This window comes from Filicampus tigris, chromosome 8 (genome assembly GCF_054856515.1).
Source record: "Filicampus tigris isolate MCC_2025a chromosome 8, RoL_Ftig_1.0, whole genome shotgun sequence".
NCBI classification, from domain to species: Eukaryota; Metazoa; Chordata; class Actinopteri; order Syngnathiformes; family Syngnathidae; genus Filicampus; species Filicampus tigris.
This window is the reverse complement of record NC_141224.1, coordinates 18673758-18700911: the sequence shown is the minus strand read 5'-3', so window position 1 is coordinate 18700911 and position 27154 is coordinate 18673758. Positions and strand designations below refer to the sequence as shown.

Genomic DNA, 27154 nt, shown 5'->3' with positions numbered 1-27154 from the left:
ATGGAAGTACATCTTCTCATGTGTTTGGCTGCGGCTACACTATTGCAAGGTACCAAAATAAGCAGCCAATAAAATCAACACGTCGCAGTATCTATTGCATAATAACGCTCATGTGCCTCTCCAGGATGTCATGGCTGTTCGACAGGAAAGGAGTTCATCACAACATTTCTTCCCAACTACCAGAAATCTGCCTTCTGGCAGAGAATCTTTTCTGGAAATGACCATAAACTCCAAGTGGTTCTGACAGCTATGGGCTCTGCCGCTAATGTCCACATTCAGGTCAGAAAAACCGTGGAGTATATTTCTGTAGGTATTGCCTGTTAGGGAGAAAATAAATGTGTTGATCAACTATAATATTTTTTTTTCTTTATTCTGTATGTGTAGGTGTAAATTGACACTCAATAGTGTTAAGCCTTCTTTCACAAATGAAGTGTAATGTGTGTCAACCTGCAGGTGGCTTCTGTGGACTTCTCCATGAAGCTGACCCTGTCCGCGGGTGAAAGCCGTTGGGTTTGCCTGCCGCTCGAAGCGGAGCTGCAGCACCAAATGGTTAGCCAAAAGTCAGCGGTTCGAATTTCATCCAGTGCTGAAATCTCCGTGGTCTCTTTCAACCGGCGCCACAAGACAGGAGATGGAACGGTGGTTTCTCCGACAGCAGCGCTCGGAACAGAGTACCTAGTGTTCACGCCGCGGGGAGGCTCACGTTGCATGGACAAGCTCCTGGCTATCGTTAATGGCGACACCCCGAACCCCGTCACCATCTTACCTAGTGCTGACGTGTTGCTGCGAGGTGGTGGGCGTTGGCAAAGTGGGAAGCCAGTGACGTTTACTCTCGAACCTTATGCGTCCTACCTCGTACGGAGTCACGGCATTTGGACGGGCTTCGTTCGCTCCAAATTGCCTGTGGCGGTCATAGCGGGTCACCAATGTCTGTCATTGGGTTCAGGATGCGAACACGTGTATGAACAGCTCCCCCCAGTGGCCAATCTGGGTAAGGACTACATGGTGCCCAGGACAGGAAGCTGCCGGGCCACAAACTGGGCAGTTATAGTAGCGGCTGAAGACAACACGGAGCTCACGCTCCACAGGGGTCATCGATCAGCGCAAAAACAGTTGAGTCAAAGATTGCCAAATTCTTTTCGTCCTTCCAGATGTGTTATGTATACAAGGGTGCTTGCAGGGGATAAGGGACCACGTGAATGGCGAAAATCTGGGAGTAATTGGGAAAAAAAAGGTTTGTAATTGTCTATACATGCCACAAGATGCCAGTAAAGAACTACTTTTGTCCAAATGAAGATCCTCTTATAGACTTTAAATAGTTTCCGCGGCACCAAAATAACAGCAGAAGGCGCCAGAGCACTTTGGCCTGAGCACAAAATCAGCCAATAGTTGAATTATCAGCCACTAATGGAAGAAAGGTTAAGAAGAAAATATGACTTTACTTAACGACTGCAGAACCCCGAATATGCAAAGGTTCAACAGCGTGTGTTGTTTGCAAATGGTCTAATGTCTAGATTTTTTCCTCATTTGCATGTGATGTGTCTATTTGTGTGCTTCCGTATATGTCGTTTTTAATCCAGAAGTAAGCTAAATATTAATCATTTAAAATGGGAGTTTTCTCACTAATTGTTGGCTCAGCTTGTGATCATTTGATCAACATACATATGAACAGCTATAATGACAATCTGTAGCATGTTTTTTTATATGTACACCTCACTCAGAAATTTTAAGAGCTTTTTTCCAAAACATGATAAAAGCAATATTTGAAAATGATTGCCTTTGTGAAAAGACAATTTTCTTTTGTTGAACTAAGCCAGTGAATAGAATTGAAAAGGATAAAGTGATTGTTTTTCTTAAAATAATTTGTAGATCAGATGAATAAATGTAGTTTTTCTCCAAATGATCAGAAGTGTTGTGATAACAGCTCTTCATGTGGCTTCTATACCAACAGGACGCTGAAGACAGCTGGACTCGTCACCTTCCAGAAACTGATCAACAAACATCCTTTGGTTGTCAAAAGCAACAAGAAAGTCATGGTCCTCCTCCTTAGCAACAATAAACCACATGACCCGTTCCTGATTTCGCTGACCCCCACCTGCAAGCTGTCCACTGACTGGGCCGTGGAGACAGTGGAGGGGCTGCCCAGCACCGTGGCCATTTTGTCAGAGAGGGAGGGCTCGTCAAGTGTGAAAGTGTGTCTGAAAGGACGGTGCCTGTCGCCTCGGTGGAATAACGTCATTTCAGATCAACAGTGGGTGTGGTCTAATGTTGCTGTGGGGGCACAGAAGAGTCATGTGACAGTGGAAGGGGACACGCGTATGGCTGTCTACGTCTATGGTGGCAAAAATAGGCAAGCGTATGGAACTGCTGGAGTTTGCTTCGCAGGTGCACACGCGCGCTGATTGACACACACACGGACATGAAGAGATTCATGCAAAGTCGAACATAAAATTCCCACCATTGAGAATGGCTGACTTCAGTTGCAGTTGATGTATAGTAGCTGTGGCTTTGTGTGTTTTGTAGGAACCCCTCTGCCTGTACCACCGAAGGATCCTTGTGAAGATGTCAAATGCCGGGAAATGGAACGCTGCGTGGTTGGAAAATGTGTGCACGTGTCCAGGGCAACCTGTCATGCCCTCGGAGACCCCCACTACTCGACATTTGATGGCAGACGTTATGACTTCCAGGTAAGGATAGGACACTACCAGCCATTGACAGTAGATTGGATTCATTCGATAATGTGATATGTATGCATGGCTCGCTTACACTTAAGATTTCATTGTTCGGTTCTTGAGAGCTCTTGCTTGCTGGTGGAAAGTCCTCAAAGTAAAGTTTGAGTGAGATCCAAATTGGATCAAGATCCAAGGGAACAAAATATAATAATGGAATCCTGCATAATAGCAACAACACATTGCAAATTATTCTGATGAGATTTAAAGTTGCAGCATAATCAGATGTTATACATACTAAATAGAATATGCCATGTTTGTATTGCTCCCACATGCAAATTGGAAGCATTACCATTTGTAGAATACTGACTAATGGTTAAAAAAAACAAACTAGCTGGGGACCATATATGCTCAGTGCCTTGCTCAACAACACTGGGGAATTAAAGCCACAACTTTAAAGGTGCAACAAAAGAACTACTCATGTTTGACATGCCAGAGTGAAATATTGCTCAATACTGACCCCCATTAACATATGTGCCGTTATGTTTCTTTGTCGACAATCCAATGTGCGGCTGATATATCTTCCAGGGTTCCTGCACTTACATTATGGCAACAGTTGCAGAGAAAGCGCCGGGCCTTTTGCCTTTCACGGTGACCACCAAGAATGACCACCGAGGTAACCGGCGGGTTTCCTTTGTGAGGACTGTAACTGTCACTGTTCACGAGCATACAATTATCATTGGCAGACACAGAAAACAAGTCCAGGTAATACATTACTCAAGATGTAAACACTGTCTAGTATGAAATTGTTACTACTAAAGTAATCTGTGGAGCTTGTCACATCTAAGACAACCCAAGTGAGTGTGAAGTACAGTGAAAAGATGTGTTCAAATTAACATTATTATTACACTATTACTCATGTTCTTTTAAAAGAAAAAAAAAACAAATGCAATAGTTGTGATTTATTGTTTCATTATTATTTTAAGGTAAATGGTGAAATGCAGTACTTACCAGTCACCTTATCAGATGGGCGCATCTCCGTGAAGCGTAGTGGGATCTATGCCGTCCTCAGAACTGACTTTGGTCTGACTGTGAAATACGATTGGAACATGAGGCTTTACGTCACGGTGCCATCGTCATACTACAACCACCTGGGAGGCCTCTGTGGAAACTACAATGGAGACAAAACAGATGACCTGCCCGAGCCAAAAGGTAACCGGTGGCCACTCTGCATTAGGGACGGGGGTCAATTCCCCACTGGATTGTGCTGTTTTTTTCTAGTAGGTGTATGATGTTTACTGCTTGTGCCGTGAAAAAAGGCAATTCAAATGCACAAGAACATGACAAGAAGAGAGAGTGGTGTAGTTTTCGTAATATGTAGCATGTGTTGCACACACAGGTGTTTTTGTTTTTTTTTTTTTGTCCCATATATAAAATTCACTGCACAAGACCAACCTTCAAGTAACTTTTAACAGTCTTTCAAAACATGCTTACTGAAATAATTTTTCCTCAAATTTGTTATCATCCGAAAATTATTCACAATCATTTTTAGAATTAATTCATTTTTCATTATCAAAAATGGTGGGAATGTCAGAGTCAAAATGGGTAAAATCTGTTCAAATGAACGATTTAAGTGGTATATAAAGGTGTACAAAACTGTGGTGAGACCAGCGATGTTGTTTGGTCTTGAGACAGTGTTACTGAGGAAAAGACAGGAGCTGGTGGTGGCAGGGATGAAAATGCTGAAGTTCTCTCTGGGACTGACCAGGGAGGATAGGATCAGGAATGAGTACATCAGAGGGACAGCACATGTTCGAGGTTTTGGAGATAAAGTCAGAGAGGCCATACTGAGATGGTTTGGACATGTCCAGAGGAGAGATAGTGAATATATTGGTAGAAGGATGCTGAGTTTTGAATTGCCAGGCAGGAAGACCAAAGAGGAGGCTTGTGTTTAGACTATTGAAGGAGCAGAGAACATATGAATGGAAAGAAAATATTGGGGTTGACTTCCACTTTAATATCTTTCAATTAAAAAAGCAGTTTGTGATTTAAATGTTGCAGGGTCTCGCCTCTCTGCTGTGCTGAAGATGATCCAGCAGTGGAAAATAAAAGATCCTGATTTGTTCTGTCATGATAATTGTGGCGGGCGCTGCCCCACATGCTCACCGGATAAACAGGCCTACTTCCGCCACCCCAAACAATGTGGGATACTAACACAGGCAGATGGACCGTTTTCGCCCTGCCACAAAGTGGTCAACCCATCTTTATACCTCGACAACTGTGTCTACGATGTCTGCATCAATAAGGGTAAGCAAAAGAAATGCAAGCACTGCGATTGGGGTTTAAAAATGATGGAGGATTTTCCTCTCATTTGATCAACCTTTTCATAACATCTAAGATGCCCGTGCATTACAATCATTTATCTACTCTACAAAAATAGCTGATTTTTTATTTATTTATTTATTTTTTTGGGCCTTCCAGGTTCAAGACAACTTCTCTGTGACAACCTGAAGAGTTATAATGATGCCTGTCTGTCAGAGGGAGTGAAAGTCAATCCTGAGTGGAGGATGATCTCAAAATGTCGTAAGTCACTGAGTAAGAATTAAATATTAAAGGTTGAACGCATTCTGTTGGGAAAGACGTTCACCCTCCAATATCTTCGGCTTGCAGAGCAATTTTCCCCTGAAAACAGGGGCCGAGCTAAGGGTGGGCCTGGGTGTGCACGGGCCACCAGATTAAGGGACTGCCAGGTTGAGAGACTCCCCACCCAGTGAGATTCATGAAAGAATATATTTTTTTAAATTATTAAATCATTTTTTAAATTTGCATTTTTGTTGTGTTTTTTTTTTATTTTATTGAATACTAAGAATAGCATAATTGTGGTTGCCTAAGAAAGATCTGAACTTCATGATATTCAATTTGTCATTTTATTTGAATATACAATGTGTCGGGACAGGAGGATTGTGCTCAGTGAGAGAAATATTCAGGCCCACCCATTAGCCACATTCTGCCTCTGCCACTACCTGAAAATAATGGAAAAGGAATTATGGAAAGTATTCTACAGCCAAATGATCTCAACGACAACAATTCAGAAATGTTTACACATTAAAGTGGAAATCCACCCAACATATTTTTTTCAAGAATATGTTCCCCGCAGACCCACTAGTTGAAACACGGCATTCTGATTAATATTGCGTTTATGGAATATGAGTTAAGCAGCAAGATCGACCCGTTTTTAGCTATCTCAGGGGGCGGCCATTTTGACACTTCTGTCGCTAACTGTGATGTCATTTTCCGTCGACAGAAGTGATCAAATGGAGCCACAGAGATGGCTAAAAACGAGTGGATTAACACAAAGACAGAATAGGATTCTTACAACTTTTTCAACGCCGTTCTTCCTGATCTGAATTCTTCTCTTGCCAGCTCTTTCCTGTCCAGCAGGCAGCCACTATGAGGCTTGTGGGTCAGCATGTCCTGCTTCCTGTGGGACGACAGACAGTGAAAAGCAGTGTGCTGCGCCCTGTGAGGAGGGATGCCAGTGCGATGCAGGATTGGTGCTGAATGGCGACAGGTAAGATGAGAATGACGGAGCGGTTCCAGCATCAGAAGCTCTGACACATACACTCACATTCGATGTATTGATGCAGTGGTGCCTTGGCTTACAAGTGCTTTTTAAGCTTTCGAGCCAATATAGGACCAAAAAAAAAAAAAAAAAATCAAAACACTCCCAAGCAGCATGGAGGAGATGCTCACAGTCGCCCGAGTTCCTGATGTCACTCACTAGGCCACGCCCCTTAAAAAGCACACATCCACACACGAGAACAACTGTGTGTGCGTGAGTGTGACCTTTGGCTTAATTACACCTGAAATAAACTGCATATCTCTTTACGTTCTATTTGATATTTTCTTTACATTCCATTTTATGTTTTATTTTGTTTTTTCCATATTTCACAGTACTGTATATGCTATTTAGTAAGAATATGATTTTTTTGATGGAGGAAAAGCGGGATCAGGTTAATGGCATTTCAATTGCTGAATGTATATATTTTGTATATATTGATATGACGGAACAAATGAAACTCGTAAGCCAAGGTAGCACTGCGGACAGGCATGGACTCATCAAATCCTTCTTTGTGTTTCCTTTAGATGTGTTCCTCAGTCTAGCTGTGGTTGTCAGCATCAGGGCAAATATTACCCATCAGACACCATTTTCTGGGCAGACAGCACATGTACTACCAGGTGTCAGTGCCACAGTGGCAATGTCAAGGTACTGGTATTTGTTGAAGTATAGAAAAGTTTGGATAAAACAATATTGAGTCATGACGCTATTTAAAGTGGAAGTCAATGCAAACATTTTGGTTTCAAGAATATGTTCGATGCAAGCCCACTAGGCATTCTGATAAGTATTGCGTTTGTGGAATAAGTGTTAATCCACTCGTTTTTGCCATCTCCGGGGACGGCCATCTTGTCTTCTGTCGACTGAAAATGACATCACAACTGCTCACAACGACCAATCACGACTCAGATTCAGAAAACAGGTCAGCCGTGATTGATCGTTGTGAGCAGTTGTGATGTCATTTTCAGTCGACAGAAGACAAAATGGCCACCACCAGAGATGGCTAAAAACGAGTGCATTTTGCTGCTTAACTTATATTCCACAAACGCAAAATTAATCAGAATGCCGTGTTTCAACTAGTGGCCCTGCTGGGAACATATTCTTGAAAAAAAATATGTTCGGGTTGACTTCCGCTTTAAATGACTTTATTATTATTGTACATCATGTTCATTGATGTTTTCTCTGGGTGTTTCTCTGCTGAAGTGCACATCTGTTACCTGCAAGAAGAATGAACACTGTGCCTTGAAAGGGGGCTTAAGAGACTGCTACCCAGTATCCTATGCCACATGCCAGGCTGCTGGTGACCCCCACTACAGAAGCTTTGACAATCGGCGATTTGACTTCCAGGGCACTTGCACTTATGTTCTATCGCAACACACCGAGGGTTCAAATCAGGGCCTGCTACCATTCCAGGTGCTTGTCCAAAATGAGAACAGAGGACGTAATAAGCGAGTGTCCTATGCCAAGTCTGTGTCTCTTACTGTGCTTGGCTACACAGTCAGCATGAGTCGCACCGACCAGGGGAAAATACTGGTAAGCCTCATAATTGCATTTATTACTTTTTGGCACTTCTCCGGGGCAGTGAAGTATACTCATGGATGTTGAAAATGTACTGTGTTTCAATATAATAATAGTAAAAGTGGGCCAAAAATGCATCACTACTTTACAATAATAATAATGATAATAATAATAATTATTATTATTATTATAAAGTAGTGATGCATTTTTGGCCCACTTTTACTATAATAATAATAATAATTATTATTATTATTATTATTATTATTATTATTATAAACACTTAACCTCTGCATCACAAAAAAATAGCAATAGTTGCAATCCTTGACATTGTAATGATTTAGTGTCTGGACATTTAAAGGCCGTTGTCGATATTTTACAATCTTGTTTCATTTGACACCTTCCTCCTGCAGGTTAACAGCCGCTCTGTTAATTTGCCTTACATCACAGAGGATGGCAAGCTTTCTATCTTCCTTAAAGGTTACTTTGGCATTGTGAAAACAAACTTTGGTTTGACTCTCAAGTTCAACTGGAACAGCCATGTTCGCTTGACCCTTCCCAGTTCATACTCTTCTGCCACAACGGGTAAGAACTGTAAATGGGCCTCACTTTGAGGGAAGAGACAATTATCAACTTCTTTTACTTCCGCACTTCACATTTGTATTACTTCCTGTTTCCATTATTCACCATTTTATACATTGTCCATTTTGTATGATTTATTAGCAATTAGTGCTTACATGAAGGGATCATTTTGTCAACATACCAATGTAATCTGCATAAAATGTCCCAGTATTGTTTGTCTTCATGGGCAACTGAATGTGATATATGTCTGTCAACTTTGATCATATAAACCTGTTGTAAGATTTTAATTGGCAATTAAAGGACATTTTCAAAATCACTTAATAAAATTCATGAATTATAGTATACTGTACACATATTCTCATTCATCTTGTTTTCCTCTTAATTAAGAAACCTTAGCAGAATGCATCTATTTTGTTGATGTGTAATTGAGGATTTGTGATTTAAATATCTGTTTTTTCTTAGGATTATGTGGAAATTACAATGGGAAAGCTGGTGATGACCTGCTGCAACCTGATGGCACACAGGCAAAACATGTTAATGCATTTGGCCATAGCTGGAAGGTGCGTATGATTACATTTTGAAAGCTAAAGTCCAAAATTAGTTTTCTTGACTTCTGTATTTATTGTACAGGAAATGTACATTTTAATTAAAAAAAAACAAACTCTTAAGCACAAATCAACCAAATACATTCCATACTGGGCACAGTGGTGTCTAAGTGTGAAATGGAGGTCAGAGCTGAAACATACTATATCGCCCTTCTTCTCATTTAATCTATTTCATTCCTTTGGATTGTACTCTAATCGCTACAGTACGACCAGTGTCATGTGAGGGGTTATTCATATTCTGAGTAAGTGCTTGAGGAGGAACCACTGAACTTTGCCGTCCCCGCTCTTTCATTCAAATATCATTACTTAAAGACAGCGCAACCAGTACTTTGTTATTATGAAAACAGTACAATACTTCCTATAGGATCCTATAAAATACCAGTGGAAATCTGTTTTAGTTCACCTTTATTTTCCAAAGCAGCCTTCTCATTGATGCTGAGCAATATACAATGCTGCTCCGAGGCATAAATAGATAACATGGGTATCAAAACAATCGTTAATGGCATCGTTTACGCAATTTAAATGTTTTTCTTATTGTCTACATTGTCTTTATTTTGCATGTGTTCAGGCAGGAGGAGACTCCGGCTGCACTAGTGACTGCCCTGATAATAAATGTCCTGAGTGTGAGCCTGCAATGCTACTACGTTTCCAGCAAGGGCGCTACTGTGGCATAATTGCTGACAAATCAGGGCCTTTCAGGTAACAGAGAAATTCTTAGAGAAGAAGTCAACCCAAATATATATTTTTTCCATAATGTGTTCTATGCAGGCCCATTAGTTGAACAAGGCATTAAGATAAATATTGCGTTTGTGGAATATGACTTAAGCGGCAAAATGCACCCGCTTTTAGCCATCTCATGGGGCGGCCATTTTGTCACTTCTGTCGACTGGAAATGACATCACAGATGCTTAGGGCTCGGGTAACGACCAATCCCAGCTCACCTGTTTTCTGAACCATGAGCCATGTTTGGTCGTTATCTGAGCCCTGAGCAACTGTGATGTCATTTTCAGTCAACAGAAGTGACAAAATGGCCGCCCCCAGAGATGGCTAAAAACGGGTGGATTTCTCATATTCCACAAACACAATATTAATCAGAATGCTGTGTTTCAACTAGTGGGCCTGCATAGAACATATTCTTGGGAAAAAAAATGTTTGGGTTGACTCTTTAAAACATCTACTGTTAGCTCTCCTCAAAGTTTGGATTCATCAGGTGTAAGGGTACTATGTAGCAAAGGTATTATGTACAATTTTCATCCCGTTTCTGTCTCTATCTGTACAGCGAGTGTCACAACAAACTTGACCACTCTGGCTTCCTGAAAGACTGTGTGTTTGATTTGTGCATGTACCAAGGCCATGCCTCCGCCCTATGCAACAGCCTTTCAGCTTTCAGCACCTCTTGCCAGGAGGCCGGAGCTTCAGTGGAGACTTGGAGAACGGAGGAGTTTTGTCGTAAGACCTGCACTCACACAAAGAAACATTCATGTCATAAAATACAAGCAGATTTGTTTCATAATATTGTCAGATTCAAGCAACAATTTTCAATTGGAGCAGGTTAAGCAGTACCCCACCAGATCCTGTAGATAGCGTGTTTGTTTTTTACTTCATCTCCATGTTTATCTTCACCGAGCACATAATTGGAAAAATTGAACTGTTCTCTGCCACCTAGAATGCAAAGATTAAGTCCTGTTCAGTTAATCCTAACAAGGGCCCGACTGATTAATTGAACAATATTAGCTCTTTTAAAATCGGCAAAAATCGATTTTTGTGACAATCTTTGCTCAATTTTGTTTTAATGTATACATTTATTGATTTATTTTCACACATTAACACATTACACCATAAGACAAAGACAATGATGTTCTAACATCCCCCCAAAAAATTCAGAAAATGTCTGCTGATTTTTGCTGATTTTGCTCACTGTTGTACAAGATTGTAAAACAGTCAAATGTTCTGCCTGTAATTCATTATCTTTATTGCCTTACACGTTAAGGGACCGAAAAAGAAGTAATTTTATTCATTATATACTTTTAAAAATTAATATTTAATCAGCTATCAGAATTTTATTCAGCCAAATACCGGAATTGGCACCTGACTCAAAAAATCCATATTGGGTCGGGCTCTAATTTGAAAATCTTTGTCACTCTCCATGAATCAAAATCGATTCTGTTAAATAAGACATAGAAATACAAAAAAAAAAAAAACATATCCATGATTACCAATTCTATTTATTTTTTTGTTTTTGTTTTGTTTTTGTTGTTGCAATTCCGTCCATTCATTTTCTTTCCTGCTCATCTTTATTAGGGTGAACTGGAGCCTAATTATTTGAAAGAGTGGCGTGGTCACCAAACAATCCCAGGGCAGATATAGACAAACAAACATTCACGCCTCAGGACAATTGCGAGTCCTCAATGAACCTAGCATGCCTGTTTTGGGATTGTGTGTCGAAGCCAGACTATCTGGGGAGCTGGGATTCGAACCCCCAACTTCAGAACTGTGAGGCAGTTGTGCTGACCAAAAAGATAGAGTAATAATACAGACAATAAGGCAATTGTAGTTTTCCTAGTATGAAACCTATCTAATTCTGAAGTTGGGTGATCGAATCTTGGCTTCAGCATTTCTGTGCTGAGTTGCATGTCCTCCCCACCATTGTATTTGTCATACAAAACAGCCACTGGGTGGAATCAATTAGTAACATCAATGTTGCGTATGCCTCTCTTCAAGCTCCATTATGTGGTACAAACAGTCACTACGAAGTGTGTGCCCCGGCTTGCCAACTTACTTGCAGTGGACTTACACCGCCTGAAGGCTGCGATGAAAGCGGCCCCTGCACTGAGGGTTGTGTGTGTGACGATGGATTCATGCTGAGCCACGACAAGTGTGTTCCTCTAACAGAGTGCGGCTGTCAGTATGAAGGCCAATATTATCAACATGGGCAGGTAGTGCATCTGTGACCACTTTTAATTCGCTACAGCATTAGTGTGTGGCTAACTGACGTTTGCCAAACCGTCCTCCCCTCTTAGGTTTTCTATCTTGGAGAATCATGTAACACTCAGTGCGTCTGTGGGGACAGTGGACAAGTGCAATGTAATCCTGAATCCCACTGTTCACATCATGAAAAGTGTGTCGTGACAGACGGCGTGGCCTCCTGTTCCCCCAAAAGTATTGCTTCCTGTTCTGTCTACGGAATTAGATCAGTTCTTTCTTTTGATGGGAAGGTAAAGATTCTTTTCATAAAGAGTAGTTTCACATTTTTCTTAAAATGATGGTCTCATTTTTGTTGTCTAGGCATATCCTCTGTTGGGAAATTGCTTGTTCAGGTTGTCAGAGGTGGAGGCGGGAGAACACACGGCATCTTATTCAGTGTCGGTTCAGCAGCTAACCAACAAAGATGGCTATGTCTCTCGTAGCGTGGAGCTCCAAGTCTACGACGTGGAGATCACCATGGAGACTGGGATTGTTTGGGAGATTAAGGTGTGATTTCACAAAACATTGCTGATTCAAACTAGTTTGGTCACATTAAGTTTGGGTCTTCTGTGCGAGCTAACACATTAGACTTGCCCTGTGTGTTTGTGCGAGACAGGTTGATGGCATCAGAGTCTCCCTACCCGCGTCACTGGCAGATGGAAATGTGCAAGCGTATCAGAATGGCATCAACATCGTCATAGAAACTGACTTTGATCTAAAGCTGTCCTATGACACTGTAGCAGGCATCATGTTACAAATCCCATCCACCTATCAAGGCTTACCATCTGGTCTCTGCGGCAACTACAATGACAAGTCATCAGATGACCTGGCATCGGAGGGAGGCAAGCCGGCAAACGTCTCCGCGTTCATTGTAGAAAAGGACGATGTCACCTGTGAGACAGGTTGTGAAGGTACTTCCTGTCCTGACCCAAATGGACAAAAGACCCCAGAATCTGAAAAGGCTTGTGACATCATCAGAGATCAGCAGGGACCGTTTTCAGGATGCCACGCCACGGTGTCCCCAATGCCCAACTTTGACGCCTGTGTCAGGTTTGGAAATCTGCTAACAACTAAACAGCTAGTAACAGTGTCGGAAAAAACAACAACTATCATTACCTTTACAACATGTGCCTTCAATCCTGTTCCTGAGGAATCCAGCTTCTACAGTCCTTGCAGGAAGAAATAGAAAACAGGCAGGACAGCGGCCCCCGAGGAACAGGATTGAAGACCCCTGCTTTACAATACCCATGTTTCCTCCAGACAGTACAGTTTGTTAATGACACCCTCATTTGCATCGCATTTTCACAATGCGTGTCAGTGGGACACAAATGGCCTGGTATCATAGCAACAGGAAAGTGTGCCATTTGCTAGAGAATGACACGACAATATTGTAAACTCAATCATGTGAACCGAGGGTCTTCAATCCTGTTCTGGATATCAGGTTTCCTGGATGTATTCCTTGCTGATTTTATGATCATTTTGAATCATAAAATGGAGCTGGAAAACATCCAGAAAACCGGCCCTTCGAGGAACAGGATTGAAGACCCCTGCTGAAAACCCATACTGTCTAGGGTACCCATGTCGGTACCCACACTTTTCCCTGTAAAGAGGCTCAACACAGTATTAGTTACAATGCAAAAGGGCCTGTGTCACTGTTTATCGGATCTATTGACTCTGTGCATTTGGCAATATTTGTCCTAAACGGTTTACTGAATATTAAAATCAACTTTTTTTATTTCAAGGGAGATGTCCTTAAGAGAAAACGACCAAGGGGTTCTGTGCCGTCACATTCAGAATTATGTCAGCGCCTGCCAACTAGCTGGCACCAAGATTAGCAGATGGAGGAGTGACACCTTCTGTCGTGAGTCAGATGTGAATTGTTGAAGCTTGCTGGTACTACATGTGGCATTTCGGTGTTTATTCTGTCTGTTAACCCTCAAGAGTTGTTTTTTTGTTGTTGTTTTTTTTATTACGTTTTCAGCTTGTCCAAGGCCATTTTTAGTGATGATAATAACATCCATCCATCCATTATGAATAACACCTGAATAATCTTATAATTGACTGCAACGATTGTCTCAAGTTTTTTGTATTTCATTCCCATAAGTCAACTTCAGGTCCAATGGTCTTCTTTATGCTTGTAGCTCTGAAGTGTCTCGAAGGGAGTCACTATGAGCTGTGCTCCTCCTCCTGCTCATCCACTTGTGCCTCTCTGGAGAGGTCAAATCCCTGCCCAGCGTGCCAAGAGGGCTGCCAGTGTGACGATGGACTCATGGCAGATGGGGACCGTTGTGTGCCTGTGGAGAGCTGTGGCTGTGTAGTGGATGGACACTATTATAAGGTCATTTTCAGGAATAAATCATATATTTTCCCTTACCCGTGTATAGGACTGGACGAAAAAGGGGGAGTTATCCGGACCCTCAAAGACAGAGTAGAGAAGATTCCTAGCACCGAAGAAGCAGACACACATCAAGAAGGCTCAAACTAACTTTGGGTATCCTAAATGGGCCTTTGTCAAATCCACATGGAGAAACACAAAAATAGGAGGCGGAATGTGGTGGTCCATTACGTGTCTGGGTTTTCTCTAAACATAAAATATTACCAATAGAACAGTATTACAGTATACAATCAACACTCCCAGACAAAAGCCGGTTCATTCCCTCAAAGGAAATCTCACTTGGTGTCTGCTTACAGCGATGTCCTGATTTAAAAGGTCAGAGTGCATCGAATCGAACCGAACCGAGTTACATATCAAATCGTCTTTTATTTGAGACATATATCTTAGAAGGAATTGGTACATTTGCAGTACTGACAAATTCATTCAAATGTGTGTAAAATGACAACGAAAAAGTAATTGCATCATGCGCTATCAAAGTGAGCTATATCAAATCAAATCAAATCGTAATCTGACTGAGTCGAACCGAATCGTTCCACTTTCAAATTGAGTCGTTTCGCGCCTATATTGAAAAACGTATCGGGTCGTTTTTCGTGGAGAGATGCACAATCCTAGTTATGCAAAATTGTCATTTACCAGCCACATCTAGGAACAACAACAACAACCTTGTTATTGTTGCCAAGTGTGGCTGGTGAATGACCACCCCTTAGGTGGACACACCCACCAGAGACATAAAACACCTAAACTTTTGAATCCAAGAAGCCTTTTGGATTAAAGGTAAAAAGTGTTTCACGACCAGTGTGAGGTCAGTTGCCTCGCTTCAACTTTTGCAGATGAATGGAAAATAGTTTTCTTTCATCATTTAAAGTTAAACCCGTATGCGACAATCAACTTTGGTTAATCGTTTCCATTAAAGATCGTGCCACAAGAACTCTATATTTTTATGGCCACACACACACACACACACGCACGCACACAAAGACGATAAAATGGTACATGCTAATGCTCAACATCCTATTCATGCATTATTGGAATTCTATAATATATTCCTTGTTGTTGTTTTTTTTACCACTGGCCGTTGATCAGCGTCTCACACACTAAAACGTGTCTTTTTACAGCCAGACAGCCCGGTATTAAAGGAAGACTGTTCTGAGCAATGCGTCTGCCAGTCTGGACAGTTCAACTGTAAAGCCACAAGTTGCCAGCAGGGGGAAGAGTGCACCACTAAGGATGGGATTATGGGCTGCTTCTCCACAGGTTAGTGGTTAACTCAGTCAACTGACTGTTCAGTCGTCACATTGTAAATAAAAAGCACAATGGCACACGGCAAATCCTTTTTGCGTAACCTAATATGTTGACTCATTTAAACCTCAAAATGCTCTCAAATGTAACACTGCTAGTGCCTCTCCTACAGATTTAACAGTGGCACACTGCGCCAGAGCTCTACATCAGTATTCCCCTCTCAGAAATCAAAATATGTAAAGCATCACTGAGTAATTACTAATCCAAATGATGTAAACGTTTGTTTGTTGTGTTGACATTTGCTTATTTCCAGACCCCTGTGCTGAGATTGTGTGCAGGGCAAAAGAGCACTGTGAAGTATCAGAAGATGAAGGAGTGTGCGTGCCTGATGCCACTGCTCTATGCTGGGCTTTTGGTGACCCACATTACACCACGTTTGACGGCTGGAGTTTCTCTTTCCAAGGAACCTGCACATATGTTCTCGTCAATACCACAGGTTTGTAATCCAATCCAACGGTAGGATTATTATTTATTTTTTATTTTCTTTAAACGGTAATCAGTAGTTTCATTTTCCGTATGTTCTGTTTGCTTGAAGTTTAACATTACAGACAACATGCTTGAATCACAACTTTTAGTCAATCACGGAGTCAATCAGAGGTTGGTGTAGCTCCCCTTCCGTCCATTTTCCCGGGTAAGCTTGAGCCCGGCTGACTTTGGGCAAGAGACCGGGTATAACCTGGACTTGGTCGCCAGCCAATCACTAAGGCACATATGACAAGCAGCTATTTTCACTCGCATGCACACCTTCGAGTCTTCAATTATCCTTTATCTTTGTGTGCGCCATAGTGTGCAAAGCGATGTTCATAAAGGCATGGACAGCTGAGTTTGGTGTGTGTGGGGGGGGGGGGGGGGACTCACTACCAGCCCTGATTGAAGATCAAACATCTTTGAGATGGAGATATCAATGAACTCTTGAGCTCACGTGTGTTACTATAGAACTTGTTTCAACCTCACCAGGTGCTGATCCCTCGCTGCCAGAGGTAACTGTGACAACCAAAAATGAACTCCGTGGGAACTCTGAAGGCTCCTTTGTGCGTTCGGCCACCGTGGAGTTGTTGGGCCACACAATCTCCATTCCAAGAGATGAAAGAGGCTTTGTATTGGTAAGTCTTAATATGCTTGAGGTGAAACGTTGAGAAAATCACTGTAAAGTATAATGTTTCTTTTCGGCGCCGCCGGGTTCTCAGTTTCTCAAATAGAAGAGCTGATGAGAACGCTGCAGGTGAACAGGTGTGCCTGGATGATTGCAAAATCATCCCAGATTTAATTACCTATGTTGTCCTTCTGCTGTGGTGTGATTCACATTTCTGCGTCTTGCCTGCCCGTTTTTTTCTGACTGTACCATCATTGGCTGGCTATGTAAATATTCGACGGTCTACATCCATCAATGATTGGTCGTAATTAGAACATGGCCTTGCACACGAAATGCGCGTTCGCTAGTTGTTTGCCGTTTAATAAGCGAGTCCTGAATCAACTCGAACACTTCATAGTCCAATAAACAAAAAATCCAATTTGATCTTAATGGCAAATGGTCAATAAAGTTTATTACAGCGTTTTAAATATATACCATATGTCAACCTACGGAAAAGTTTTTCCTTTTTAGTTTAAAATAACTTACTTAAAGATGCAACATCCCTCTCTGTACACTGGCCAATGGCAGCGTCCAAGCTCTCCTTTTGGACCAATTTCAAATCCATCTGCTGCTAGCAAGCGCTAATCTAATTTGGATATTTTCATATTCCGTCTCCCTTGCTAGGATGGCGTGAGATGCCAACAGCGTGCAAACAAAAGAGAAATGACACTGTTAGCGTTGTTTTGGTGTGACCCGTTCTGCCTCGAATCTGAAAATTCAGATTTGCTGTTCTTTTTTTAACGGCCAATTCGCTTCTCTATTCGAGTCGCTTCGTACACAGACCGAGTCATAATGTCACTAAGTGCGTGTACATGCTGCATACACATAAATACTTGTCTAACAGGAGATTGGCTATGAAAAGTGAAGTCATTTACAGGAAATACAATTGAAAGTAGGCTTATTTAAACGAGCAAGAGTGACGATCCGATCATGTCCGATTGCAAGGAACCTCAATCACCGTCACCCTGCTGAGCGGAGCGTGATTTTTATTTCGATTCAGGCATTCTGGGAAATCGTGTACATCATAATAACTTCGCATACTGCCCAAGGTTTACTGCAGTTCATGTCTCTCATCTTACTCTTAATTTTCCCTCTTCAGGTGGATGGTATTAAGACTGGTCTCCCAGTCTTCTTGGACGGAGGCAGCATTTCTATAACAGAGTCAGGAGTAAGAGGAATTCTCCTGAGTGATATTGGAGTCACTGTCACGTTCGACTGGTCTACACTGGTCATGGTTTCCCTCAGCAGCAGCTATTATGGTAATGTGGTTGGGCTCTGTGGCAACTACAATGGCAAGAAGGACGATGAGATGACGATTCCAGGAGGCGACACTCCAGTCAATGTGACAGACTGGGCGGGAACGTGGAGTGTGCCTGATGGCGACCCATTCTGTTTCCATTACTGCGATGGAGTGTGTCCTCAATGCTCTGAAGAGGACCGCATAAGGTAACGTACTGCAGGTCATATCAGATTAGGGATTTGAGGACTGTTTGGGAGAATGTCTAGGCAACTGACCCCTTGTAGATTTACATCGACAGTGTATTCCATGAACAAAAGCTTGGCAAATGTGAGGACTACCTTGTGTGGGGACCTGCTCATTGTATGCAACCAGTTACGGACAAATAAAGACATTGGGACTTGAGCTTTTTACCCTTTTTAAGATCCATTAAGTGGAAATCAACCCAAATATATTTTTTTCAAGAATATGTTCCCAGCAAACCCACTAGTTGAAACACGGCATTCTGATTAATAGCGCGTTCCTGGAAATGAATTAAGCAGCAAAATCCACTCCTTTTTAGCCATCTCCGGGGGCGGCCATTTTGTCACTTCTGTCGACTGAAAATGGCATCACAACTGCTCAGGGCTCAGGTAACGATCAATCACGGTTCAGCTTCACAAAACAGGTAAGCCGTGATTGGTCGCTACCTGAGCAGTTGTGATGTGACAAAATGGCCGCCTCCTGAGATGGCTAAAAACGAGTGGATTAACTCGTATTCCACAAACGCAGTATTTATCAGAATGCCTTGTTTCAACTAGTGGGCTTGCCTAGAACCTATTCTTGAAAAATATATGTTCGGGTCGACTTCGTCTTTGAAGAGCCCTTTGCCATGAGGTGCTGTATTGAGCTTGCAGGGACCAGTATCAGAGAGCGTGAGAGCGACAACACCAAATGTATCACACTTGAGAAGTTGTGACCTTGTAACACTGAGACACATGACACCGGAGAGGGAAAATTGGGTCTAATTCGGACAGATTCACGAGTGTAGTCTTGTTGCCAGTGGTTTAGACATGAATGGCAGTGAGTTATTTTGAGGGGACCGCAAGAATGATTATTGTAAATAATCTGCAGAATGACAACTTTCCATTGCATCAAAGTGTCATTTCTTCATTGTTGTCCCATTGAAATATCTGATATAAAATTTACAAAAATTAAAGTGGTGCAATGGGAAAAAAACTAAAAACATTGAAAATACAAAAAAAGAATAAGTAATTTAATGATGTTTTTATTAATATTATTATATTATTATGAATTTGACAAAAATAAATGTATGCATCCCTGTAAAACAAATGATAGTGGTATAATTGTATTTCAATGTATTTCTCAACAAGTTATAAGATGTATTTTTTCCCCAGAGCAAATATATTTGGACATGCATTAATTTGTACATTTTTATGCAAACCCGTCATTGTTTTTTTACGGTACAAAGTGGACTGTTTTTTAAAAACAAATGTGTTTTTATGTCCCTTTATTCCCACTTCAGATACACTGGGCCTGAATTCTGTGGGATCCTTGGCAATAAAAAGGGTCCTTTTTCTCGTTGCCATGGTAGTGTGCCAGTCGGGGAGGCTGCGTCAGACTGCTTGTACGATGTTTGTGTCAATGCGGGACGACATGAAGTACTGTGTGAGTCCTTGGGTAATTACCTTGCTGAGTGCCAGGAAGCTGGAGCTACTGTGTTGCCATGGAGACAACAGGCCAACTGCAGTAAGTTTTTCATTACAGTTGACCCCGGCCATTCGCGGGGGAAAAGAGACCAACCAATATCAAAAATCCCCAAGTAATTGACGCCCATTATAATTGTCTTGATTTTTTTTTTTTTTTTTTTTTTTTGTCTGTTTACATCCAAAAATAATAATGAAAATAAAAATATTACTTCTGATTCATACTGGATATCGCTCTCCTTTTACAAGAAGACTCTTCAACTCGTTTTTGTATTGTTTCAGTTAGCAATGATTACAGTAAAACAGTTTTCAGTTTTCTCTCTGTGCCCATAGCTATTGAATGTCCAGCCAACAGTCATTATGAGGTGTGTGGCCCAGCCTGTCCGGCCAGCTGTGGAGCTCTGCCAGAAGTTTGCCACGAGGCCTGCGTTGAGGGCTGTTTCTGTGACCAGGGATATGTTTTCAGCCGAAATGGGTTCATACAAACATTCTCATTTTTTCCCTTATCATGTGATAACCGTGTCCTAAATTAAAATGAACCCTCATTTTAGCTGTTCTTTATAGCAGAGCAATTATCTAAATCAAGGATCAGTTGTTTGATCAGAGGACTCATGTAAGGTTCCAATGTTTCAGGATCTTAGGCCGATCTCAGTTTAGACGGGCTACACACATATCGATAATGGGACCAAATTTAATAATTTCCCTCCCCTTCCGAAGTCGGCAAAGACCAGATCTTCAGATTGTCCTGGCTGATTTATTCTGTGGTGTGGAGTGTGTTCAGAGCGAGTTTTCCTCACACGTTATCGGAAAAATGGTCGAGTTGAAAATCGTAAATGTTAAACTTGTTCAATATTTCCAATCGCAAAGCCTTATGTATGTGGTTGGTACCTAGCTACGGCAAGCCTCAGATTCTATTTGTGATGTGAAACGGAACGATAGCCAATTAGGACGCGAGCTGAAGCTCATGCTGCTGTCGAATTCAAATAGAGCCGCAACTGGTTCATCAGTTGGTATGTGTGTATCCCGTTTTACACTTCGCATAAAAGTGCAGGAAAAAATTTATCAACTCTCTTCCATAAATCACACATTTGTCGATGGTCAGACATGTTTCAAATATCATCACGACGGTCAAATGTCAGCAAACTACACGTTTCATTAGCACTCGGTTAGTGTCATTTTTAACCAATCTTCAAACTTTCTGATAATTTATACATTTACTTGTGTATATTTATGAAGCAAGAATTCTAATGACTTAAAGCGGAAGTCAACCCAAACATATTTTTTTCAAGAATATGTTCCCTGCAGGCCCGATAGTTGAAACACGGCATTCTGATTAATTTTGCGTTTGTGGAATATAAATTGAGCAGCAAAATGAACTCGTTTTAGCCATGTCTGGGGGCGGCCATTTTGTCTTCTGTCAACTGAAAATGACATCACAACTGCTCACAACAACCAATCACAGCTCCGATTCAGAAAACAGGTCAGCCGTGATTGGTCTTTGTGAGCAGTTGGGATGTCATTTTCAGTCGACAAAAGACAAAATGGCCGCCCCCAGACATGGCTAAAACGAGTTCATTTTGCTGCTCAATTTATATTCCACAAACGCAAAATTAATCAGAATGCCGTGTTTCAACTAGTGGGCCTGCTGGGAACATATTCTTGAAAAAAAACTATGTTTGGGTTGACTTCCGCTTTAAGTGTAGTGCTATGAAGACACAAGTTGGCGGTCTACCCGCTGATCATTAGTGCCTGACACGCGTCCGTCTGTGCCTTTGTGCAAATGTGTTTCTCTGAATACCTCTCTGGACATAAGGGGGTCATCAGCTGCGGACCACCAGTCATGGATAGTTTCACTAATGTATAACCCCACATCTCCTGGTGTTGGGGATCTCTCCCTGCTGCCCCCTACTGATTCCCTATAGGTTTTTATTTGGCCCCCATCTCCAATGCTACCTCCTTAGCCACAGCAAGAAGCTGCCCTTCTCTGTCTCCTCCAACTCGTTCTTTGATGACTTTCTGACAACCTGTTCCCATGCATTTCATGTCGTAGCAGTTGAGGACCCGACGAAGACCCTACTTCTCGCTTCCACAGGCCATGTGATGGCTTTCCAGCCGGTCTGCCTGCACTCTTCCGGCAGGTCTGCGTACTTTTGAACGCTTGCGCTTGTTAGCAGCCTCCACTACCTCTTCCCACGAGACCGTGAGGTCCAACAACAGGATGGTCTCGTGTGGCTCCGACCAAATGATCAGGTCTGGCCACAACCATTTTTCTTTGATCTCCCAGCTCGAGCATCATCGAGCACTCACTGTCGGGTCAGAGGAGTCTTGATGTTTCCCTCTGGTGAGGAGGGTTGATGTTTTCCCCAGTCCTTACAAATCAGATGGGTGGTCCCACAGGACCAGAGGGTTTGCTGTTACCCTCCTGTATGGATGACTCCGTCATCTCTGCCAACTTCCTCAACACCATATCATGTTGCCACCTATAGCCGCTTTGGTGCAACGCTATCTTGCCGCCTGACAGGATTTGCTGGATTCTTGCATTGATGGTGTTGCAAAGCAGACGGATCTCTTCAGCATCAAACCATTGGTGGAGGTTTCAAGGACAAAGTAAATTGTAGCAGGTGGATCTCGTCAGGAATCTGACCCTAGTTTGGGGGATCTTCCACAGATGACACGATGACAAGAGCCTTTCTGTGACACCGTTCCATGAGCCAGCATCCTTTTTGGCTCTGTGTTGCGGCTTTGATGTTGAGGCGCTCCTGCTGTGCCCTTGTCATTTCAGCCACCACCATAACTCTTTGCTCTTCCTTGAAGGCCTTTGTCCAGAAGAGGGCGATCTTGCTCCTCCCTAGGCCTGCTCAAGCTTCCAGGACTCTGCCAGCTAGCAGTGTTTCAGCCTGCCGATTGCCCGGTCGGCATCTTCCTGGGCTTTTCACTTTCTCCCTGTTCAAATCTGGGGGTCAGGTCCTCTCATTAGTTGGTCAGTGAATTCCCTCAGCCACAGCACGATCTGAGAGTTTTCGTGCTTGTATACCGTGTCTAGACTAGCAGGGGCAACTTCCACTTTAATTTCCAAGATTTTTTTTTCAAGAATATAGGCTCACTAGTTGAAACAAGGTATTCTGATAAATATTGCGTTTCTGGAATAAGCGTTAATCCACTCGTTTTTAGCCAGCTCAGGGGGCAGCCATTTTGTCACTTCTGTCGACTGAAAATGACATCACAGTTTGCTCAGGGCTCAAGACAACGACCAATCATGGCTCAGCTTCAGAAAACAAGTGAGCCGTGATTGGTTGTTACCTGAGCCTTGAGTAACTGTGATGTCAAGTGACAAAATGAAATAAAAACGGATGCATTTTGCTATATTCCATAATCACAATATTAATCCGAATGTCCTGTTTCAACTAGTGGGTCTGCAATTCCGCTGGGAGATCAAAGAACATATTCTGGAAAAAAACATGTTTGGCTTGACTTCTCCGTGAACAGTAATAGCAAGTATAGTCATGTTGTTTAGCAGCAGTGTTCCTACTTCTGTGACGTAACTCGAAGTAAGTTGGAGATGCCATAGAGGCCATCCCTAACCCACGCTAATGCGTTACATTAGTATTTGTATGAAAAACACTTGTAGGCCATGAATTAGAATCAACCAAATAAAAAAGGTATGCATTCATAAGCCGCTGCGCAAAATAGTTCATTGCGTGCCATTCTTATAATATCCATTTTGATGTTTGTCAGGTGTGTTGAAAAGGAGAAGGGCTGTGGTTGTAACCACGATGGCTACTATTACCTGCCGGGCGAGGTGTTCTGGGCGGACTCGCAGTGTAAAGAACAATGCGTGTGTGACGCTGCAACGCAAACGGTACAATGCAAGCCAAAAGGGTGTCGAACTGGAGAACAGTGCCAAGTTGTGGATGGAGTCCAAGACTGTTATCCGATCAGCTTCAAGACTTGCGTTGCACGTGGAGACCCTCACTTCTATACCTTTGATGGATTAAAGTTCGACTTCCAAGGCAACTGCGTGTACAGGCTGGCCACTGTGTGTAAAAACACTGAAGGTCTTCAAAACTTTGAGGTAATGTACATTAATAATGGTGGATTTGTTATTGCACATAGAAAATGAGTGATGTTACCTCTTCTGTTTTTCACCTCAATTTTCTCTCTTTGTGTGTGGTAAATCATAGGTAAACCTGGAAAATAACAATCGTGGAAACAAGAGAGTTTCCTATGCCAAGGTGGTGATTGTAAAAGTCTTTGGAAACACGTACACATTCTCAGTGGACCACCCATATAAAGTACTGGTAAGAAACACACGCAACACACATGTAAACACACATTTAAAACACGCACAAACAGAGTTTAAATTCTGCATGTATTTTTGGGCTTTTGTGCTGCAGGTGGACGAGCTGAAAAATTCTCTGCCGTTCTCATCCAATCAATCACTGGTTCAGGTTTATCGCAGGTACAGGCTGGCTGTCCTTGAAACCACCTTTTTAAAGGTATGAGAAACTTTCTAAAACAACTTACAGTTGTTGTGGTACCAACACATTACTGCTAATAAAAACTCCTCATATAAAAGACATACTACCCATGTACAAAAGTGCTGGTAGCCTGCCTTTAACGGAAAAAAAGAAAGGAAAAATCCACAATGGTCACTGAAATAACTTGAAATTAATGATACCGGAATTAGTAAATTGTAAAGTTAGACAAAATTGAGCTTTTTGGCAAGGCATACTGGCTGCATATTTACAGATGCAAAAATTAACCGTGCAAAGAAAATATTGAACCAACTCTGAAATATGGATGGGCGAGGCTCGATTAGGTTCTGGGGCTGCTTTGCTACATCCAGCCCAGGGTGTCTTGAATCTGTGCAGGGTACAATGAAATCTCCTATTGATTTCAAAGACTATTGAGGTATTCAGGAGCGTGTCAGAAAGCTTGGTCCCAGTTCACCAAAAATGGGTAAGAACTTAATAGACCATTCTGAAGAGTCCTGCTCTAAATCACATTGAACATTTGTGCAAGGAGCGTTTCAAGTTATTTCAGTGACAATGAGCTTTTATTTGCATATGTACAATTACTGTGCTGCGTAAAATGATGATGATGACAAAGAATACCATATAAGGCGTTGAGGGTAACAGCTCCTCAATATCCAGAGCCTTTGGGAAATCCAGGGGAATGTCTTTCACCCCCTGGGTACTGCGACCAAGGAGATTTGTAAAGCATTTTTCTAGTTGAGGCCTCTCGACTTCGCATGTGACGGTCCACGCACAAACCCCTCCGCCATGAAAAAGGTGACGGATCAAGGAGGGGGTGCTCGGCGCAGTGCATTAAACAAACCCCCAAAAAGTATTTACAGTTTGAAGAATCCTTTTTTGCTCTGCGATTAATTTATACAACCATAATAGTCTAAGGTGTGTTTGCTTTGATGATGTGCGAGTATGAAATATTTAAATATTTTTCATAAAATGTGTCTTTGCTGCATGGTTAGGTCTCATTTGACTTTGCGAGTGCAGTCAGAGTGGAGTTGGCGACTAGTTATCACGGTACAATGTGTGGGCTTTGTGGAAACTTTAACGATAATCCTGCTGATGACTTGACGCTGCCCGACGGGACGCCAGCTTCTAACGCCAACGAGTTTGGCGTGAACCAATGGGTGGCCAACCGGCCGGGTTGCTCTCAAGAATGTAAGATATCTACTAACTTTTGTACGCTCTATTGTGCTTTAGTTGAAAATACGTTTTAACACACTTCTGAAACATTGTCTTATTTGCAAATATGCATCCATGCCACTTTGGCGAACGTATTGTATATCAGTTTTTGTGTTTATTTAAAGCGGAAGTCAACCCAAACATTTCTTTTTAAAGAATATGTTCTATGCAGGTCCACTAGTTGAAACACAGCATTCTGATTAATATTGTGTTTGTGGAATATGAGCTAGGCAACAAAATCCACCCGTTTTTAGCCATCTCTGGGGGCGGCTTGAACCTTGAAACCATTTTCAAGCTTACTCTGTGGAATGACAATTCTCCGTGAGTCATTCACACAAACTTTGGGCAGCCTAATTACTTCAGCCAGTGAGTGAAATTTGAAAAGTACAACTGCTAAGTACAATCACAATAAGAAGTATATTGTCATGTGAGGGTTGCTGCTGCTGAAATGATATCTGCAATGTAAACTTAGATTGATGCTAATGTGCTTCTGCCGTCAGGTAAGGACTGTGCCCAGCCCCTCGCCCCCGACTTAAAACCACCAAGCTACACATCAGTCTGTGACATCATCACGGCAGAGGACGGGCCCCTTGCTGACTGTGTAGGCCGAGTGGATTCCAAGCAGTTCCGTGAAGACTGCGTCTATGACATGATGCTGACTGATGGCAAACAGGAAGCTGCCTGTGACATCATCAGTGCCTATGTGGAAGAGTGTCAGTTGAAGGGAGGCTGTGTGAAGTCGTGGAGGACAAGGCAACTCTGCTGTGAGTGCAATAAATCTCTTCATCACTAGTGGCAAAAGAACTCACTCTTATGTAGAACTACAGATACTTGTGTACAAGAAAAAAAAAAGTGTCAGCGTGGCAATTGGGCTTTGTCATTATTGTGTGTGTCAGGGATGCAGTGTCCAGCCAACAGTATGTACAGCGTCACAGCTCCTGGTTGTCCACTCAGCTGCACCTCTCTGTCGGCACCTGTTGAGTGTAAAACTCCACCAAGTGAAGGTTGCATGTGTATCCCGGGTTACTTTTTGAGCCAGGTAAGGGGGCCCGGGACTTTGATGATTTTTATTGCAGGTGGCCGTTCGGCCGTGTTAGCATGAAATATAAAACCAACAAAGTATAGGACATTCATTCACTGCTTTTGCCTTTTCCACAAGGATCGCTGCATGCCACTAGCCGAGTGCGGGTGTCGCTTCCGAGGTCACTACATTGAGTCTGGTGAGGCATTCTACCCGGACTGCCATCAGCTGTGTGTGTGCCAAGGAGGGGTGGTGTCCTGTAAGAGGACGCCCTGCAGAAAACCTCAGACGTGTGCAGTTGTAGAGGGGTCACTGGGCTGCTACAACGTAACAAAGTTATCCCTCCGCCATCGTGGGAAAAAATGATTGTTTACAAAACTATTTCATTGACCTTATGCCAGTTTCGGATTGGGTTAATTAGTTGGCTAGACTACTACTTTTAGTATAACTTTTCAAATGTGTAAAAATCACAGCTATTGTGTATGAATAAGTAATTCAGACTCCATTAAATTATGAAAGTATTTTGTGTTACCTTCACCTTTGATGTGATTAACTAATAATTTATGGATGTATATCAATTGCATTTTAGTACCACATGACGACTGAAAAATGTTTTAACGACCAATATTCTGATAACTAGTCTGGTTTTGTTGATCCACCCATTTCCTCTTGTCAATATTAAATGCATTTCTGCAATATTTGTGT

The 27154-nt window shown here is 42.2% G+C and overlaps 1 protein-coding gene across 1 annotated transcript; it reads left to right on the top strand.

The window, feature by feature from the left end:
• On the top strand, positions 1-27147 carry LOC147143979 (IgGFc-binding protein-like). Its single transcript, XM_086037981.1, has 35 exons — positions 1-49; positions 125-279; positions 454-1112; positions 1952-2385; positions 2524-2687; positions 3258-3434; positions 3656-3881; positions 4731-4976; positions 5151-5252; positions 6093-6240; positions 6816-6936; positions 7489-7818; positions 8214-8385; positions 8845-8942; positions 9556-9686; positions 10267-10436; positions 11709-11923; positions 12008-12202; positions 12273-12458; positions 12568-13001; positions 13694-13812; positions 14093-14289; positions 15462-15600; positions 15899-16081; positions 16603-16748; positions 17877-18223; positions 19540-19763; positions 20054-20195; positions 23456-23792; positions 23902-24018; positions 24115-24216; positions 25209-25404; positions 25929-26192; positions 26325-26467; positions 26588-27147. Exons 1-35 carry the CDS (start codon positions 1-3, stop codon positions 26813-26815), a joined length of 7296 nt encoding a protein of 2431 aa, XP_085894107.1. The 3' UTR covers positions 26816-27147.
• The last annotated feature ends 7 nt before the right edge of the window (positions 27148-27154 follow it).